The 19,410-nt window shown below is 41.1% G+C and overlaps 3 protein-coding genes across 17 annotated transcripts in view, besides 1 other annotated feature; 2 read left to right on the forward strand and 1 right to left on the reverse strand.

The window, feature by feature from the left end:
* The window catches only part of Rim (Rab3 interacting molecule), a 43,831-nt gene extending 35,475 nt beyond the window's left edge, over positions 1 to 8,356 (reverse strand). For all 14 annotated transcript variants that reach the window (NM_001260237.2, NM_001260238.2, NM_001275758.1 and 11 more), the window contains exons 1-3: positions 7,917 to 8,356; positions 6,732 to 6,942; positions 409 to 1,433 (exon numbers count right to left, since the gene is read on the reverse strand). In NM_001260237.2, the coding sequence (NP_001247166.2) occupies positions 409 to 518 (110 nt within the window). In that variant the 5' untranslated portion in view covers positions 519 to 1,433; positions 6,732 to 6,942; positions 7,917 to 8,356. The remainder of the gene's footprint in view (positions 1 to 408; positions 1,434 to 6,731; positions 6,943 to 7,916) is intronic.
* CG43445 (uncharacterized protein) lies at positions 3,154 to 3,823 on the forward strand. The gene is made up of 2 exons (NM_001260245.1): positions 3,154 to 3,472; positions 3,545 to 3,823. Exons 1-2 carry the CDS (start codon positions 3,423 to 3,425, stop codon positions 3,687 to 3,689), a joined length of 195 nt encoding a protein of 64 aa, NP_001247174.1. The 5' UTR covers positions 3,154 to 3,422; the 3' UTR covers positions 3,690 to 3,823.
* A 3,253-nt stretch (positions 8,357 to 11,609) lies between the features above and the next one.
* Positions 11,610 to 19,410, forward strand: part of cpo (couch potato) — a 99,061-nt gene continuing 91,260 nt past the window's right edge. For both annotated transcript variants that reach the window (NM_001014631.3, NM_169781.4), the window contains exon 1: positions 11,610 to 13,247. The gene's annotated coding sequence lies outside the window, so the exon portion shown is untranslated. The remainder of the gene's footprint in view (positions 13,248 to 19,410) is intronic.
* Positions 17,689 to 19,094: a mobile genetic element.

Below are 19,410 nucleotides of genomic sequence, written 5' to 3' on the forward strand. Positions count from 1 at the left end.
TGGTATTAGAAAGAGATTTGGATGAGGAAAACATGTGCAGGGCTTAGCATGTAAGGCTTTAAACAAATTTAAGATGTTACAGAATGATATAAACAAACAAGTTCATTAAGATTCATCATCATAATAAGATTTTGTAAATAATGTGTATTTAATAAGCAATAAGATTCAGCGTTGCGTGCTTTAATGAAATCATTTAAGAAAATCTAAATAATTTCAGAACCTTCGTGATTATTAATAGAAATGAATAAATACATAAAATTGAGACAGAGAGACTCCTTTTGTTCTTTTAACAACCAAAGAGCACATGCTTGTTAGTTGAAAGCCATTTCTGTCTCGAAACGAAATGTATCTCGAGAGTTGGAAGATCTGAATGTATCTGAATTCACTGTATATGGCTACCGAACTCACCGCATGATCTCATTCTGCTTCTCCTCCTCCTGCTTTTGTCGCATAAGGACATTCTCGATCTGCATCCGCTCGTGGGGCGTGAGGTGCGACAGGTCGGGCATTTCGTCCATGGCTCCGGTGTGGCGATGTCCTTTGGTGGAATTGTGGTTGTGGTCGAAGTATGTTTTCGAGTAACGTTAGCTGGTCTAATTAGTCGCAGTGTAATAAACTTTGCTTGATAATATTTATAGAAATTGTTGATTTACGTTTTCGATTGAGTTTAAAGCTTTTCTTGGGGGATTTGATAAACTTTTCTATGGTTTGGTTGCTTGGAATGCAGTTTTGCAGTATTTATAAATACGTTGTTATTAAATAGTACTATTATTATTATTATTATTTGGATTACTAAACCATTTCCGATAGAAAATCACAGAGCAAATTTCAAATATTATGGTTTCCTTTGTTATTCGTAATGAACGCTTGTTAGTTATTTTACTTTGTAGACTTTTGGAAATTCGTTGAAAATTGTTCACAATGCACTCTTCGTCCTTCTGTGTCCGTGTGTTGAATGTGTTTTGTGTTTTATGCGCTCCTTATGCTTGTATTTGTGTTGCGGTCTGCTCCTGTGTTGTTTTTTTTCTTTCTTCCGAGTCTTTTGTGTGTGTCTGTGTGCGTGTGTATGCCCTCTGACCCCTTTTCACTGGCGACTTTCTTATTGTGCTGCGTTTGTTTGTTGGTTTGTTGGTTTGTGTCGGTTCCTTCCTCCTTCCTTAGACCTTTGTATTTCTTTGGCTGAATGCAAATTTGAGTGGAAAACTCGTTTCTGGTTTTTGTTTCATTTTCCCAACGCTCTATATCGTTGCCGGGCCTTAGTTGTTGTTTCTAATTGCTGTTGTTGTTGTTGTTGCTGCAGCCCGTGTCGAGTTAGTTTCGTCCTTTGTTGCTGTTGCTGCCCAGTGCGTTGCAGTGCCATTTTTGCGTTGAGATCGTTTCGAATTGCAGGCCACTCGGTTGAAAGGGAGTTAGTAGCCCACAGCTGTTTAGCACTGCAATGAAGAGAAGAGAGGAAGAGGGAATGAGCTATATCAATTAAAGGGAATTTTGGTTTAACTTCCTGAAAGATTTTTTTAAAAGCATAAATATGTCATAAGTTAAAAGAGCCATGCAATTATCCCGAACCCATTACTTTTCTGCTTATCATAGCTTTGATAAATCAACGAAATATGAATACATATTTTCTTCTCTATATCTGTATTGAAATTCATAGTATCTCTTTAAATCGTTTTAAGCTGAAGCAATAAAAATTCGCTAAATATTTTAACCGATTTATTTGCCCGGGAATGAATGCCAAACTCTTTCATGGCGAATGAAACATTTAATTAAATCTCGTAAACTAAATGCAATACGAAATTTAAAATACAAACAAAAAGTGAGCGAGTAGGAAATGAGAATTTTAACGAGATGAGCAGGCAGAAGTGGGTGGCACTGGGCAGGAGGTGAAAAAGGGGTCCAAACGAGATGCCGGGTCGGTCAGTATCTGGCCGCAATGCAAACATATGTAACTGTATTTATGGCCATCAACGTGCCAGGGCAAACAACCAGCCGCAAAACCCGGCGCGTCCCTTGGCCAAATGGAGGGTGCCGTGAAGGATACGGCTACACCAGGAAGCAAGGAGGGGCGACGGGGCAATGCGGTTGACACCGTGACGCACGTACAAAATGCGAAAATATATATGAGGCCATGCACAAATACGCTGCGAGAAAAATATAACACATTAAAATCTAAAATGTCGCTACCTAACTAAGAACTAACACAAATTTTAATTTGATCTGTTTTGAAAGATATATTACTATATATATATATGTATATATATATATTCTATTACCTAAAATTTAAAGTTTGTTTCCCCTTTTATTTTTTTTTTCAGTGCTCTCGCTGGCACTAACGCAAAATGGGAGATTGCCTGGCCAGACGGAAGAGCCGATGGGATGGGGATGCGGGTGTCAGGCGAAAGGGGGAAGAGGCCGAGACGGCTATTTATATAGGCAAACCCGTTGGAAGAGTGCAGAGTGCAACCGGAAGCAGACACTTCAGTAGCAGGGGAGCAAAAGATGCTTTCATGTGCCTCATTTCCTTCGCCTGAAAGGCGTTCGAAATTAGCATTCAATGGGCCAGGAAGCAATCCAAGCCATCGTAATTAAAAGCCGTCAAGCAGAGTGCGCAAAATAAAGTGGGCCCAATGCCCGGCAAACAGGATATCGAACTCTAATCCCATTTGAAAGCAGCAACCGGGATAAGGTGAACACCAACTTGGGCAACATATTGCAGCAGGTGCCTTGATTGCATGAATATTGCAGCAGAGACAGCAGGTCAGAGATGTCCGACTTAAATGGCCAATGGTTATGGCCCCGGCCTTCACTGCAAACAATTTTCCACTCGTAAAGTAATAAAACTTCATGGAGAAGTTTGTCAACTTTTTACACACACTTTTAATCAAATTGTATTGGTGTGACATTAAAATCCATGTCAAATGATCAACTAAATGCAAAATGCGATTGTTTTCTTTTATGAATGTGTATTTATTGCTGCTTTATGACGCATCCTTTGGGGCATGTACAGCAGAAATTCGCATATTTACAGGGCGAGAAAAATTCTACACTTGATTTATATTATAATAAAAAAAGTTGCTGCTAAATTGAACAATGAGTTCTTTCAAAATGTCAATAGAACTGAGCAATCTTAAGTCAATGTCCTAAATAATGATGATTTTTCATAATATTTTGACAGCTTAATCACTTCGAATTCACTACTAACTACTAATCAATGATAAGATTTAAATCTAAATTCTATTCATATATATAATTTCTTTACTGTTTCCTTACTTTATGAAGAATGCAGTTTCTGGTTTCTAATATTCAAAATGATTTTAACCCTTTGATTTCTGCCTGTGCAGCTGCAACCCCCTCTTGGCCTATAACTTATGTAGTTCAAGCGAGATAAAATCCAGCTTCCATGGTGTTTATGGGCCTGCTTTATGCTGCCATCCACAGAGGTCCTCCGGCGATGGCGTGTATCTTGTATCTGGTACGTATGGTGTATGGTGTATGGCGTATCGTGTCTTGTGTTTCAGCGGGAGCTCATGAATTGATAATGCAGCAGATGCAGTACGGCCTGCAACAACAGCGTCAACGTGGCATGCAAAATTGATGGTTTCGTTGGATGTTTGGGTTGGGTTGTGGGGATTAAGTGGCTGCTTTATGGGCGACCAAGGAGCAGGACATCCAGGGAGCTAAAAACGTAGGACCGATTACAGCCTGGCAGGAGCAAATTTAATATCAGAAATCAATCTTGTGGCTCTTCAATCAATGGATCAAAGTGCCTGATATGGCACGGTCTGTTAACAATTTCCTTTTGGCCTTACTTCACAAATAAAGCGAGAAAAACACAAAAATCTGCATATTAACTGAGCTCTCTCTCACAGGAGAGAAGGAAGGAGAGAGAGAGCGGTTAACATTTCACCACGAACTTCGACTTAATGCGCGCGCTTTTGAGGCCGCCAGTATTAAACTGCTGAGCAGTGAGCGAATTTCCGAGGAATTTCCCGCTATGAATTTCCCAGCCACCTGCTTCGCAGTAGATAGAAAATTTCATGCGCTGACCGCGCGAACTAAGAACCAACAGCAACAACAACAACAACAGCAACCACAATGGCAGTTATTAAGGCAGGAGAAAAAAAAAGCGCAGCAATGGAAAACCCCAAAGCAGGGCAGAGGGAAAACTTATCAGGCACAAGGATGAATTATAATAATAATGAAAAATCCAGGGGTGCGGGTGCACATTCTGCATTCCTTGTCCACTGGCCAAGGTTATTTCACATTACGCATACGCCCCGCGGGCCATAGAACAGGGTATGGCTGTTTATGGCTCACCAACACATGGCCGTGCAGGGGCACAAATGTGAAAGTTCACTGCCAGCAAATGCAACTACTATTTCCACTGCTGCTGATAGTTCTGCCTTTGCTCCTGCCCGGCTGATAATTGACACTTTCAATTAGCCATCGCAATCAGCAACAAAAGCGGCAACAATGCAATGTGCCCAGCAGAAGGGAAACCTCATCGGAAATACATTGGAAAAGCTTGGAAAATGAGCACAGAGCCGTCAAAGTGCACAGCAACACAAGAAAGCCATCAAGCAAAGGTCAAAATGCTAAATGGCCAAACACAATCGAAAGCGAAATGAATAAAATATGCAGGCATAAATCTTTTTATCAAATCGTCAAAGATAGATACTATTTATAAGTCGGAATATGGTAAATAAAGTTGAATGCATTGTGTTATTCAAATTTGAGTGAAATTAAAACTTTTATTTGTAGGTTTAAATATTCAGTCACATGAAAACTTTAATCCGTGTGCTAAGAGTTTTGTTTTAAAGCCGACTTATATCAATGTGAAACATGTAAAGTAAGAAGTCTAGAATAGTTGACAAAAGAAAGTAATAGCCCTGCAATACTGATTAAATAAATGTTAATAACTTGAATTCTTAAGAACACAAAAGCAAAGCAAGCATTGCATTCCTACCATCTAATTCCCGTAAAAACAATTCCAACTCCTTAAATTTTACACTAAATTAAAACCCTGCGAGACACGTTTCATAGTTTTGCATTTAGTTGACCAACTGAAAGGGCGAAGCTTCAACTGGTTGCTCGTTTATGAACTGGGTCATTTATCAACTGACATCACCTGTCAACGGGGGGTTTCCTTATCGAGCAGTATATGTATGTATTTCAGTCTCCGTGACGTCACGCCGCCCATGGAGATCGCTCGAAATTTATGCAGATAACTGAATTGGCGAGCGAATTTTCATGGCGCCAGCCATTTCGAGCCAACGGGTGCAATGCACTGCACTATTGTAGTACTCGCAGGACACAAACAAATAAACACGCACACTTATGCACTCCAATAGAGCCATAAAAGAAAACGTGGCCAAGTTGCCACGCTAGTTGTTGCTGCAGCCAAAAACTATAAACGAGGCAATGACTTGGTGACTTTTTGCGGCTGCCTGCCAAATGGAACGTCTTATGGGTTTTTTTTTTTTTACCGACCAGCCTGCTGACTAATGACCATTCTACAGTCGCGGCTAGCCGCCTTTCGTTTGATTCATGGTCCTAGAGCCCATAATTGCACTTATTCATTCATAGTTGCAGCACCGGCCAGCGAACACAAGTCATTGACTGGGTCGAAAAGGATATCTGTGGGCTTTCCCGGAAAAGGCGAGCTGGAACAATGCCACTTTGTCGTTTGGCTTGTTCAACTTTTTCAATTGCGCGCACAATTTCCATGCAATTAACGGCGAACAAATGCAAGCGACAAAACCTGTCAACGGGAGGGTGTAATATAGGGTATAACGTAGCTAAAAGTTGGCCCAACAAGGCGCATTGAATATGTTCAATGGACGTGGCCAAGGGGGTGAAAGTGGGAGAAGGGCGAGCGACGACAGCGAAGCATAAAAAGCAATTTCATGCACCCATTGACCCCCACAAAATGTTGGTTACATGGGAGGGTGGGGGAGGAGAAAATGAGTGGGGGATACAGTGTCAATAGATAGTTGTTTCAGCGATGTCCAACCAGCCAACAGAACGCCCACACATCCACGCCCACTTGTATCCAAACAACAAAGCCCCTTACCAATTGTGGGCTCACTGCCATTACTCATACGCCCCGTGTGCATTGTCAAACATTTATGACGTCCATTTTGGCGAGTGTATTAGTGCTCTAGTGTGTGTGTGTGTGTGTGTGTGTGGGTGCTTGTGTGTCGTCATTACCATCATTTGTCTGTAGGGCAAAATACCCATCCACAACCCATTCCATCTCATCCGATACGATCCCATTCCTGCAATTCGTTTTGTTGTTGCCTAGTGACGTTCGCCATTTGCCAAGTGAATCGAGTGAAAAGGAAAATCGATTCCAACTGACTGCCTGTTGCTGTCTGCTACTAGTTTACCTTTTAATTAAATTTAACGCCCATCGAAGGACCACCCACTACCGAACACCCAACACCCACCGCCCACCACCCACCACCCACCACCCACATTTACTATTCATTATTGCCCAGTAAACAGAGCAGTAACAGCCACAAAAGAGAAGTAAACTGCACACAACAGAGAGAACACAGGGACTAAGTTTGCTTTATATGCTGTGGCAATTTCTCGGCCATTGTTCGTCATTGTCTGGGGCAACTGTTGATGTTGTTGCTTCGTTGATTCGTTGACTTTGCAGTACATAAGACTAGTCATTCGGTACAACTCGAAATACCCTTTTTTTTTTTTGTTTTAGTTTAACTTACATGCATTTCTCTATCAGGTTGCTGTGTAAACGGCGTTGTCTATTCGTTCGTTGTTTGTTGTTTATGGCTTTCCTTAGTTGAGTTAATTAATTTGGTTTTATTTGCTGTTGTTGTTTTGTTTTTAATAATAAAAGCGTTCTTGTTCTTTAGGTATTTTGTTGGCTATTTACAAGGCTTTGGTTGAATTTCATATACTTAAAAAACTTGAAAACTGTTCGGTAGAAAGACATTAATTATGGATTTTAATCACTTATGTGTATTCCTTATTTTTGTTAAACACTTCAGCGGCGCTCGACATTTGTTGTTTCTCTAGCGAGCTTCGCTTGTCGTCTAAGTGTAAAGTTGAAGTTGAGTTGTAATTATGTTGCATGCTGCCACTATTGTTGTAACACTCACACACACAGACGCGCACATTGGGGAAATAAAAGAGCGAGAGCGCGCGAGTGAGCGACTGAGAGAGCACACTGCAGCTGGCAGGAAATACTGGGACGTTTTTGTGGCAATACTGGGTTTCACCACACACTGAACGGAGGCCAAAGGCCAACGCGGGTTAGCCAAGTTAATCATACGCACTGTTGTACATAAAAAAATATTTACTCCGATTTGAATTAAAATTTCGAGGCATTTTAAATTGAATGGAGAAAGTTTAGTTACTAGAATAGTTTTTGTCATAATTGTTTTGGCTAACATTCTTTAGTTTTGATTGTGTGTGGTGAACTTTCTCTCTCGTTAACTGTCGCTCTCCCCTGACTTTTCATCCACATTAATAGTAATTTTTTTCCATATGAAATTGTTTTAAATTTATGACCTATCAAAGCAATTGACAGTGTCAATGAAATCTTCTATATTTCAAATTATAATTACAAAACTCAAGGATGAAGGACAGTCGTTAACTGCGGTAGACCTCCTTGAGTGTGTGTTAGTTTATTTTTCTGCATATTTAATGCGTTCATCCGCACCGAATCCTGGCCAAAAGGATCACGGCCAACACAACAAAGGAGCACAGAGGCGAGAAGTCGAGGAGAGAAGAGAGCGGAGAGAGGCGAGTTTTTGGGTGGGATTGCGTGGCGTTGTGTGTACAGAAAAAAAGCAACCAGCTCACGAACGGCGGAAAAAAGTTGGAAAAAAAAGTGAACGAATCAAATTTTGTCGTGGAGACCAATGAAAAATGCAGAATTTTCTTACATTTTTTATACACTTTCTTGTAGGTTGTTGGAGCTGTTTTGCGTTTGTGGTCATTAGCTTAAATCACAATTGGTTTGCACTTAGATTTTATGTAGATTTGTGTGTGTATAACATATACGTATATATCTATATATATATGCTTGTATGTGTGGCTATATATATATATGTATATAACTATGTGTGCAGCATTCCATATGCGCAAATGAATTTTCCGTTTAGCGAGCTCATTTCGTTTTTTTTGTTGCTGCAATTTTCGCTTGTTTAATTGTTGTTCGCTGGCGCTTAAAGCCTGATGTTGCTGCTTTCTGCTGGTGTGTGATTTTGTTGCTGTTGCTGTACTGCCTGCTGCACCAACAACAACTAGATGGAGTGCGGCGACAACAACAACGACAACGACGACGGATGCGACGACGGCAACGACATCACGACGGCACGACAACGACTGAAAACTGGACCCGCAGCTGGAGCTGGAAAAGCTATAGAGCCCACGATATGGCCCACCTACATCAGGAATTCGCTTCGATTGTCGTCAGCAGTTCAGGAATTTCTCTCTCGCTATCCCCGTATCACTCGGATTCTCTCATGAAAAGGGACTCTCTCTCTCTCTCTCTCTCACACACACTGCCTGTCGTTCGCGTGGTGAATTGACCAGGGAGTTGTTAACCAGGCAAGTGGGAGCACATGTTTCTCTCAGTGTTATGAGTGGCTTTTCATATTTCATGTGCAATTTTAACACCTACTACAAACTAACTGCCGAGTGTGTGACTCCAACTTTCACCACACACCCCCAAATACCCGCCCCCTTTGGGCATTACATGCTCATATGGTTGTTTTGCGCAAACATTAAGCAACAACATCGTGTTGCATATTCATAAAATTCAACTCCTCATCCAATGGGGGGCGTGTGTGTTTATGGAAATATGTTCACTGTTCACTTCCTCCCCTTGCTTGCTGTTGCCAAAAAAAAAAAGAAAAGAAAAACAGTTTTTCATTGCATTTGGGGATGTTCTTGCAGCAGCAGCGCCAATTTGGAACGAATCGCTCTTTATTGCATACTTCGAGGGGCAGGGAAATGATCCCTTCTCAGCGAATATTATTGAAAAGATTTGGCAGCTCAATCGAGCTTAAAATTGCAATAAACTTGAATAGGTTAACAAGCTGCGAAATACAGAAATATATTATAGTTTTTATGCTAGAAATCATTATATATACTTATACTTAGTTGTAATTTCATTTATATTTATTTCTTCTAAAACTTTAGCAATTTCCTTTAAAATGATTTCGCTTGCTTAGATCTGCTTTAAATCCATTTGAGCCAAATCTATTTTTGGATGCCCAACTTTTGACCTTAACACATCACGTGCTTGTCAAAAATATCCAACACTCAAAGCCCACAAAAATTTGTACACTTCTGTTGCATATTTCTCAATTGGCTTGAGTTGTCGTCGCTGTTATCGCTTTTATCTGTCAGCTTATCGCAGCCATCATGAGATTTGGCGTAAATTGTCACAGCCACTCCAGGCCAGCCTTCCTTCACCAGTGCATTTCCTTTACTTTGGATGCCTTTGGCAGAGTTACAGAGAAATAAATAAGTAATATTACTAATATGCATACGAATCAATGCATAGTTATTAAATATATCGAACAAATATCTGCAGTATCTTATTTGTAGTTTAACTATCAAAGTCCCATATAACAATAGTTTTAGTTTGGGAATTGATCTAGGTACAAATTAAAAATATTTTTATTATAATACTAAAAACCATTTAATTAATAGAATATTACTTTAGTTTGTCTTAATTCAACTACAAATTTGTTCTCAGCGTATGACAGCTGAAAACAGAAAGATAAACGCGTTTCTGGCTGTCGAAACTCTTATTCCATTGCTGATAGCCTGCTCACGTGCAGTGTCTTCGGCTCGCAACACTCGCACACCCGCAACACTCGCACAGTCGCCGGCACACACACACACTGGCACACGAAGGGGAGCGATTGGATTTCCGGCGGAGATGAGAGCAAGCTACGTGGGCGGGGGGAGTGGCAGGTGGAGTCTGGGAGTGCCAGGAGCTGTATTTGGCCGCCAGCATTTTCCGATGTTGCCGCTTACTTTGTAAGTGTGCGTGTGTGTGCGTTTGTGTGTGTGTCTGGGCGGCTGACGTCATTGAGCTTTTTATTGATTTTCATTTTAACCAAAAAAAAAAAAGAAAAAACAAGAAGAAAACATACTTGGGCTAGGACGCAGGGCAGGAAGGCCAACAGATGTCATCCAAGAAAAGTCGAAATGCGCAATTAAAGAGAGAGAGAGAGAGACTGCAAAGGGGGCTTTCTCGAAGGAAGTTTTTGACAAGAATTTCTTGGGGCCAGCGAATGCTGTGTTGTAAGGTAATTACAAGGAAGAGATGCTTTACAATTTCTAAGAGTTAACTTTAGTTGATTTCAAGCTGCACGTGAATAAAAGCACTTCAAATACAAGTGAAAGCCCACAAACGTATTATGGTGTAATTTAATTTATTGTTTGCAAGCTCAACTGCGTAATCAGGCTGTTTATATAAGTGTACACATATAAACCTGATGTATTTTGATTTTTCTATTATTGTTTGTCAAACAATCGTTATGGCTGATTTTGTTATTTTTGTTGCCTGGTGAAAGCTATGGAAATTAGGTCTATTTGCACAGGCAATTAAAGACTGCCTGGTTTTGGATGAGCACAAATTTAAATTTAAGTTGAATTATAACATATTTTAAAAAAAAATTATAATTACTTAAGGCATTGGTTATCATAACAAAATATTGTGCTACATCACAAACAAAATGCATATTTGTTCGAAAGGGTGTTTTTAAAAAACTTCTACCTCTGTCATATAAATTTAATTAAAAAAAAGTATGTGATTTAATTGAAATTAAAAAAAAATTCTTTAAATTTATTTTACAACAATGATTTTAATACGTATTTATTTTAATAGAAAAATATACATATTTTTGAAAATCTACATCTACAACTAAAGCGACACCTGCCGGCGCGCCACTACAATTCAATTGTGCGGCGAATTAGAAACTTCGCTGTATTAGCCAAGGCAACCACCGGAAATAGTCATAAATTTAGCCGATTCAGCTACCATTGTACCAAAGTACGCCTTTCGTCTTCTCTAAAAACCTGCGCAGAATTAATACGCTTTCTATCTTTCGCTCTTCTACGGGATATGTCAAAGTGACAAGACCATTAAGGCAGACAATGTGAAAGCTATATAAGCGACAAGAGAGCGAAAAACAAACAGATAAAGATAAAGCCACCCCCAAAAAGCCGCCCCTTGCCGTAAAACACGGACCCCCACCAAATGGAAGACAGCCAAACAACCCCCGAAAAAGCAAGGAAAAAATTCAGGAAAAATACCTGAATGAGATTATGATGGGCCTTGAACGAAATGCAAGGGCCAGGGAAAATTGAGAATTTTATTTCAGGCGGGGGGTTAATATTAAGGAGATGCACCACCCACAACAAGCACTTAATAACAAATGTGTGCGTGTGTGTGGGCGCTCTCGCAGGACTTCCGTTCGCTCTTTTCTACGCTCTCTTGGATGCTTTTTGGATCTGCGCGCAGCAATCTCAACGAGATGGGGCGAAAATCTCTAATAAGGATGCCCGATGATGAAAAATTCATGGCCTGGCATCGCACGCATCCTGCGCTGGCTCCTGAGTAAACGAAAACACTCCGACTCAGTCACACGCAGCGAACACAGAGGCCAGCGATATATATAGTGAAAACCCCGAAAAATATAGCCAAATTGAGACCAATATCTGAAATTGTGCGATAAATAAAACGCTGCATACCCCGCAGGGCGCAGCCAACTTATTCCGAAGCCAAATCGAGAAATTCTTCGAAACGCGAGTGCCACCAAAAATTTATTGTTTCGAATTCGCAGCCAGTGATTGTATAATTTCCATTGCTTTGCTATTTTTACGGGTGTGGGCCGTCCAACGGCAGCGGCAAAGAGGATATATCTATCTACATATATCTTCCAGGATATACGGATTAACCCAATCTGCGCCAGAGATAATTACCGAAAATCGACAAATTCCCGGGCATAAAAACTTAATTGACTTGAATAAATAATTTCCAACCCGAGTTGTTGTTGTTTGTTCGCCTACGGTTTTTTTCGGTGAAAGCGAATGCGGGCCCAAAGCGGAATCGGAAAAAGTTACTGAAATACAACGGCAGGAAAAAAAAACGAATACATAGAGAAACTGCCGCTGCCGTTGCCGCCTGTGAAAGCAAAGAGAAGGGGGTGGAGAAGGAGCGTGGGCAAAAAGAGAGCGAGAGGAAGAAAGCGCGGAGGAGGTCGCGGAGTTGGAGAAAGGGGGCTCGAGGAGTAAGAGAAAGCAGCCATTACTGCGAAAGAGAGCCAGAGTCGGAAGAGAAAGTCCAAGAGACAACATCGCAATTTTGTGGAAGACATTCACAGTGGATGGAAAATTTATAAACAAAAGTTAAGCCCTTAAGAGAATGCTGACAAAATAAAAAAAAAACGCACGATAAATATATTTTAGAAATGTAACTTAAAAGAAAAGACTCATATCAACACATATCATTCTATAGTCTATAGAAAATATTAAATAACTAAATATACAACAACAAAAAAAGCTGAGACAAGCAGCTAAATAATTCCAGCAATTACCTAAAAACCAAAACGATATTTTATTGTCTTAAAAGAATAGAAACCAATGCGATAACCATACATATCATGTAAATCGTTTAATGCCAAAAGGTGAAATATGAAAAGTATATTAAATTAGCACATTTAAAAGAAATGTAATTCAAGAAATTAAAAAAATCTACGAATGGAAACGTAAACATATCATGTAAAACGCCTAAAAAGCTTGCTGAATCCCTAATCAAGCTTTTTTATCTTATCAACAAAATAAAAAACAAAACAAATGAACTAGCCTAAGGAGAGTTGTGCAAATTATCGCATACATATCAAAGCTCTTGCAAAGAGCAAATATAAATATTAAATTTACAATTATCTAAGATCTAGTTACCTTAGAAAATCCAAAAGAACAGTAATTTTTGTTAGAAGTTTTACATTAGTTGTCTCGAATATAACAAGAGAGAGATATATACATACAACAATATTGTCACATATCATTGAGGAAGCCTCAGCAAAAGTCTAAAACTATAACGACTAGAAAACATATCAATTAAATTAGACTGCGTGTTTATGAATGCTACGCGAAAATATTAATTACTTTATCAAGCGGACCAATTGCAAATGACGAGAAGACTTCATTGAATTCCAGACGACGGATTGAAAAATAACTAAAGTTCTTAAAAGGTAAGTTTTCACAATAATGAAACCATTAACTGAAAATGGTGGGCTTCTGTGGAATAAACGTAAAGGATTGTGTCATCTGAAACGATATATTAATATTAATTAGAAACAGAATATAACATTTTGCTATGATGTTTCCGTGCATTAGTCAACGGTAACGTTGTGGTGAAAATTGGCCTACACTAATTGACATTCTCTCTTTACGTCAAAGGGCTCTTAATTAGAAAATCAAATCCGAGAATGCTTTTGTGGTTTTGGCGAGCCGCCTCCCCACCAGATGTATTTCCATACGCCGAAAGCAATCATAAACTTTTAGCCCTAAGCGTGTGAGCTTAGGTAATCCACAAAACAGCCCAAAAATAAAACCGTTCGGGACCCCAACATTTTATGCGCCAATGGGTCTGGAGGGTATTCGTGTTTCGCTAAACCATAATGAGCCTGTCGAAGTGAAATTTGTTGCTGCAGCGCCTAGGATCATGCCACAAACATCTGCAAGCACCAACATACGGGACAAAATCAATAGGCGGCCATGTGTGTGTGTGCATGTGTGCGTGTGTAGGTAAACAGCTAGAAAAATCAACCGACACACACGCAAGAGGCGGTGGAAAAGCGAGTGTGTGTGGAAGGAGTGAGAGAGAGAGAGAGGGGATTTTCTCCTTCGTCTCCACGCGCGCTATTAAAATTTTCATTTTTATGATTATCGCTTGTGAAAATCCGCAACAATTGTGCCGGTTCACACGATGCAAAAGGGACTAAGCACACGACGCACAGGCAGGCAGCAGGACACCTACGATGATGAAGCCGCGAGCCAGGGAATACAGTGCGTATGCGTGTTATTTCTCCGCGACTGAGCAAATGTTTAACTTTGGGCATAAAATTAAATTTAATTTTCAATTATCGCGGCTGGCAACGGTTTGGTTTTGGCCTTGCAGGAACAACTGCACCCCACGGCGGAATAACGAAGCGATTAAAAAAAATGCTCCAACTGGCCGAGAACTGGAGTTTCAGTTGGCTCACCTTTTGGCCATTAGAGCTGTGGCCACTTTAAGGCCGCTCTCGCTGCAGCTGGCTCACTTTGGGGCATCAAAAATTCATCTTGCCGGCATCCAGAGCTCTCCATCAGCCAGCGGCCAGTAGCATCTGCTGACTTTTCGCCATTTCGCGCGCACTTTCCCATTTTCCCCGCACTCACTTTTTGCCATTTTCTTCTTGGCCTGGCCTTCCATCTCCACTGGCCAGTTCTGGCCGAATCCCCCTTGCGCTGCACACTTTCGGGCGCCAGCACCTAATGAGTGCAAAAATGAGCTTCGGGAAATGCTGAACGGCAGCAGCAACAAAGTGGCGCTGGGAACATGAAAGGACACTCTCCCAGTAGCCTTGGATATCATAATTACACTGAGCTCATCCTCAGTCAACTATGTAATAAATACGCCCTTTAAAGTGGCTTTTTATGAAAGGAGGTGTTAATGAAAGGGAGAAGCTCGCCATTTGTGCAGCAATTCATTTGGCTTAAAGTTCACATTCGTATGTATTAAATAAAAATATATTGGAGATTCAATAGCATTTCATATTTTACATGTAAGTTCTTCAACTTTCGTCTTAAAAACTCTGCAGCTACGAAAATGTAATGACCCAAATATGCAAGCTTTTTTATGTAGATTCATTCCAATGAAAATACTCAGTTTAAAGTTACTTTACTTCCGTTGCGAAATGCGTCGCCTTCTTTTGGCCAACTTAAAGTAGCCAGGGCAGGGCTTTTTTAGCCAACGTAATGCCAACGGAACTTTCCACCAAAGTGGGTGAAGGTAATTTTCCACGTAGTCGTGTCGACATTTCATGCAAATTGTTTTTTTTTTCTTTTTGTGCAGATTCTCAGGCTTGTTCTCGTTCTGTTGCGTGAGCTTATTTTCTTGATGTTTTCAGCGCTACACTTATTTAAAGTTTCGCAGGATGGAGTGCTGGATAGAGCGGCATTTAAGCGGTATTCATGAAGTCCTCAACATTTTGCTAAGCTCAAAACTTGAGTGAGTGCATGGTTTATGGCATTTCTGGGCGCTCACGCAGGTCGATTGCCAGCCAGGTGATGTCATCAGCTGGGCTGCAAAAAGCCAGTTGAGGGAGGTTGGGAGTTTGGGAGTTTGGGAAACTGGAACACTGGGAAACTGGGAGGTGAATGTGCGTTACCTACAGGTGGACAATCTAGCTTAATCGCTGGCTCCACCGAATTAATCAAAATTCATGTAGCATACCCTCTTGAATACAACAAACGCAATTAGGCTGAGCTATTCCACCGAGTGTGTGTATGCGGCCCAGAGCAATCATTTAAATAGCTTACGTTTTAGCCACCTCAAACGCCGCCTGACAACCGCACAAATATATCATATGCGAGTGGAAAAAGTGAACTCGGCTGGCATACAGAATTTCCTGCCGCTTTGTTGGTAATAAGCGAAAAAGCTGAGCGACCTTTGAACCACCGAACGCCCACCATTTTTCATGCTTCATTACATTAGATGACACGCCCCCATCGACTCAGCCCTTAGCCCTCCGACACCACCATCTCCTTCATCCGCCCTTTGTGTCCTTCAGTCCTATGTAGACGTGTGACAATGACGTAGTAGAACATTTCATTTTTTCGGCGGCAGGAAAACTTCAGATGACTAACTGCCAACGGCGCCACGCACTTTTCCTACTATTATAAACCACCCCCCCCCCACCGTCGCTTAGATTTTTCCAGGTCCTTTTTCCGAGCTGCGCTCTCATTGTTAATTCATGAAATGTTTGCCACTAACAAAAAATTACACTTAATGCTAACCTGGCCAAGATGATGGCCGGGGAAAAGTCCAAGTAAATTTTCCAAGCCGCTGCAGGCGAAGAAAAACCTACCGAGGGGTTGGGAGCTGAAAGACAAGGATAATTGTCACTTACGGCTGCTCCTGTCTATATGTATTTGTATCATATCGTATATACTTTACCACGGGCCCGAGCACGCATTAAATATTTATGAAATTACAGCCCGGGATATGTATACACATACATATATACAAAAAGCTACCTTTGTTTAAGTATACATGGAAAATTGATTGACTGACTGACTGCTTGACGGCTGATTGGCAGTTTGCTGGCCGGAGGGCGTGGCGTTTCGGGTCCCAAACTTCTGCTGGCTTTCCCAGGACCTCTCTTTACGTGAATTTTCCCTTTTAATTGTCGCATTTGGCTTAATTTTTAATGTGTCAGTGTGAAAGTTTAGAATACATCACATATGCACAGATGTTTGGTGGGGCAACTTGGGTTGGGAAAACCTCTTTAGCGATGACCAGTCGTAATTACATGGACAGCTGTCACGTTTCCGCAAGGAGTTTTAAATTGGACTAATTCTCCAGACATGCAAATAATGATGATGATGATGGTGGCCCACTTTCCGTCCCATTCAGTAGCTCGCTGTCCCCCCAAATAGTTGCTCATATTTTCACGCAAAGGGAAATTCAAATTTCAACTGCGTCGGGGACACTCAAAGGATAGCCAGCCAGCCAGCAAGCCAGTCAGTTAGTCAGACAGAAGGAAAATCCAAGCTGCAAACTGAATTCCAGCTCAAGTGCATGCCAATTGCTCCCCAGCTGCAGTGCTCCTCGCTTTTCGGGATTCCTTCCTTCTCTTCTGTCTTTTCTGTTTGCCTTCAATTCGATATTGACTGATTTGTAATTTAAGATAAGCAAAGGAAGGAGCTGCGAAGGGAATCGCACTGGAAATCTGCAGAGGAGCATGGCGAATGTTTTGTCAATATTTGTCTGAGAAGAAGCCGAAGGGATGAAGGGGGGGATTCGAATCAGCGTGCTCAGGTGAACGTTTAGTGCGCACTTTAAACATTCATACAGTCAAGAGATGGCTCTTGAAAATAAAGTTTGCAGGGGAATTCCGCTTTTGGCGTTTCTTGTACTTGTGTAGCTTGTAATGTTGTTAAGCACCCAGATTATTAGTTGTACTGTAAAATATACTTTTTATTTTGCTGCCTGATTTATTAGTATTAGCTCGTTCGTAAGTAGAATATGTATCATATTTCAATTATTTTTGATATTTTCAAGTAGATATACATACATATTTGATTGTGCAATTAAATCGAAGTGAACTCTCAAATAATGCCATTTGACGAACACAAGCAAGTGCATTTAATGCGCCCATGAGCGATTCATAAGTTAGAAGTTAATTGAAAGACCAAAGATGCGGACTTCAAGGCTCCGCTCCGGCAACTTTTCTTCATTTTCCGTCTTAGCCACAAACCGCTTTTCATTGCTGGCGGGTCCCGAAAATCTGTGTCAAGTTGACATTTTGACTAATTTAAAATGAAAGCCTCGAGCGGCCACGGCAACAGCACTAAAATCAGATGAAGGAGACCAGGAAAACGAAGCCAAGGAGAGTGAGAGAGAGGAGGGAGCGCCCACATGCACACCAGAGAACTGCAGCCCGCCACTCGCACTCTACGTCCACCCGATAAACACTCGGTACTCTAGGCACCCCGTTTTTTTTGACACCCTACTTGCGGCAACACAAAATACTCGAGTGTTTTACCGACGTTGTGTTTTTGTTACGAGTAAAAAAACCACCCGAGGCCTGCTGCGCAAGAGCCGTATGGGTGAGTGGACGCACAGTCAACGATCGGCCGCAGGTCATTTTTTGTATGCGGGCTGCAGTTCTCTGGTCATTTTTTGTACGCCTAAAATTTGTATGGGTGGAAGCGTGACGGGTATAAGAAATGAAGGGTAAAAGGGAATACCCAAGAAAATTTTTGTGCTCATGTCTTTGCTCTTTGATGGACTCAATGGGTGCCTCCCATTTCAAACACATAAAGTAATTGCAATTAAAGACGGCATTTGTTGATTTTTACGTTTTTTAATGTCTCAATCTAAATAATAAAAACATAGTGGGCTTAAAAAGTATCTATTAAATATAAGGACTTAATGTTGTTGGATCAGGTAGTAAGTCATCGACGTCTACCTGTTCCCCATAGATAGCGCCGATTTGTAGGAAAAACTTCACCAAATTTTTAAATCCGGCTCCGGTTACTGCAGAAAACGGCCGACAATCTTGGACAACCCATTGGGTGCATTTTTCAATAGCTACTTTCTTGTCGTTTTCCGAAACAATTTTTAATTCCGTTGGTCGTCTTAATGTTAGACAACATTTATGGCGGGATAAATTGGAGGTGTTTTTGTGTAAAAATTTGAGCACTTTCTGGCATTGCCTGCAGAACAGCCATCCGTCCAGAACAGTTTCATCTTCCTTTAAAATGTCACATAAAATGCTCCAAATAACACTTTTTCCTTTATGTTTATTGGCAACTGAGTATGTTCCATTGTTAATTTTATTTTTAACGAAATCAGCCGCTTCTGCCATTATTGTGACCTTTTCCTTTGGCTTCCAAATAATACTGAATCCTAACAAGCTAGTAATTGCATCGTAAAAAACAAAAAAGGGGCAATTAACAGCCGAGACACTGGACCAAAGACACAAGAACTCAACAATCATTATGTATGGCGCCATTTGACTCGACTACCTACGAGACCACTCGAGTATTTTTGGAAACACCCGAGTATTTTTGGAAACACCCATGTGTTTAACGGTATACCCACAAGTGTTTTTCTCACTCATCCCTTTTTAGGCACTGTGTGAGCGGCACCCGCGACGCAAAACACCGTATTGATTCGGGTGCGCACACAACGGGGTGTCTTGTCTGCATGTTCAGATTTATACTGTGTGTTTGTAAGTACCCGCGATGTGCGTGGCGAGTAGCACCCGCACACAAAATTGTAGGGTGTGAGTCGAGTGGTAAAAAAGTGCCACCCTTGCAGTTCTCTGATGCACACATACATACGTAATGAAATCTTTTTGGCAAGGCAAACGTACAAAAGTATGCTACAGTTCTTGCAGACACACTCAGACGCACACTAATGAACCCGCCTACCCCCTCTCCACACACATACACACTCGCACTCACACCGGCTCACAATTCCTGTGGCTTATGCGCATATTGTGCAATTTTATGTAGCACACTTTGAGGAGCATGTTAAAAAGCAGCCTTAGCACGGTAGCGAGATGAAAGTTTGCTCTTCACCCCGATTTCCACCCCCCCCCCCCCTAAACCCCTAAATAACCCACTCATCCACACTCGTTT

The sequence above is a fragment of the Drosophila melanogaster genome, chromosome 3R (genome assembly GCF_000001215.4).
Source record: "Drosophila melanogaster chromosome 3R".
Taxonomy (NCBI): domain Eukaryota; kingdom Metazoa; phylum Arthropoda; class Insecta; order Diptera; family Drosophilidae; genus Drosophila; species Drosophila melanogaster.

Coding starts and splice junctions, on each gene's coding strand:
- CG43445 (NM_001260245.1), top strand. CDS start 3,423: ATGCTGCCATCCACAGAGGTCCTCCGGCGATGGCGTGTATCTTGTATC. Junction 3,473..3,544: donor TGGCGTGTATCTTGTATCTG/GTACGTATGGTG, acceptor TTGATAATGCAG/CAGATGCAGTACGGCCTGCA.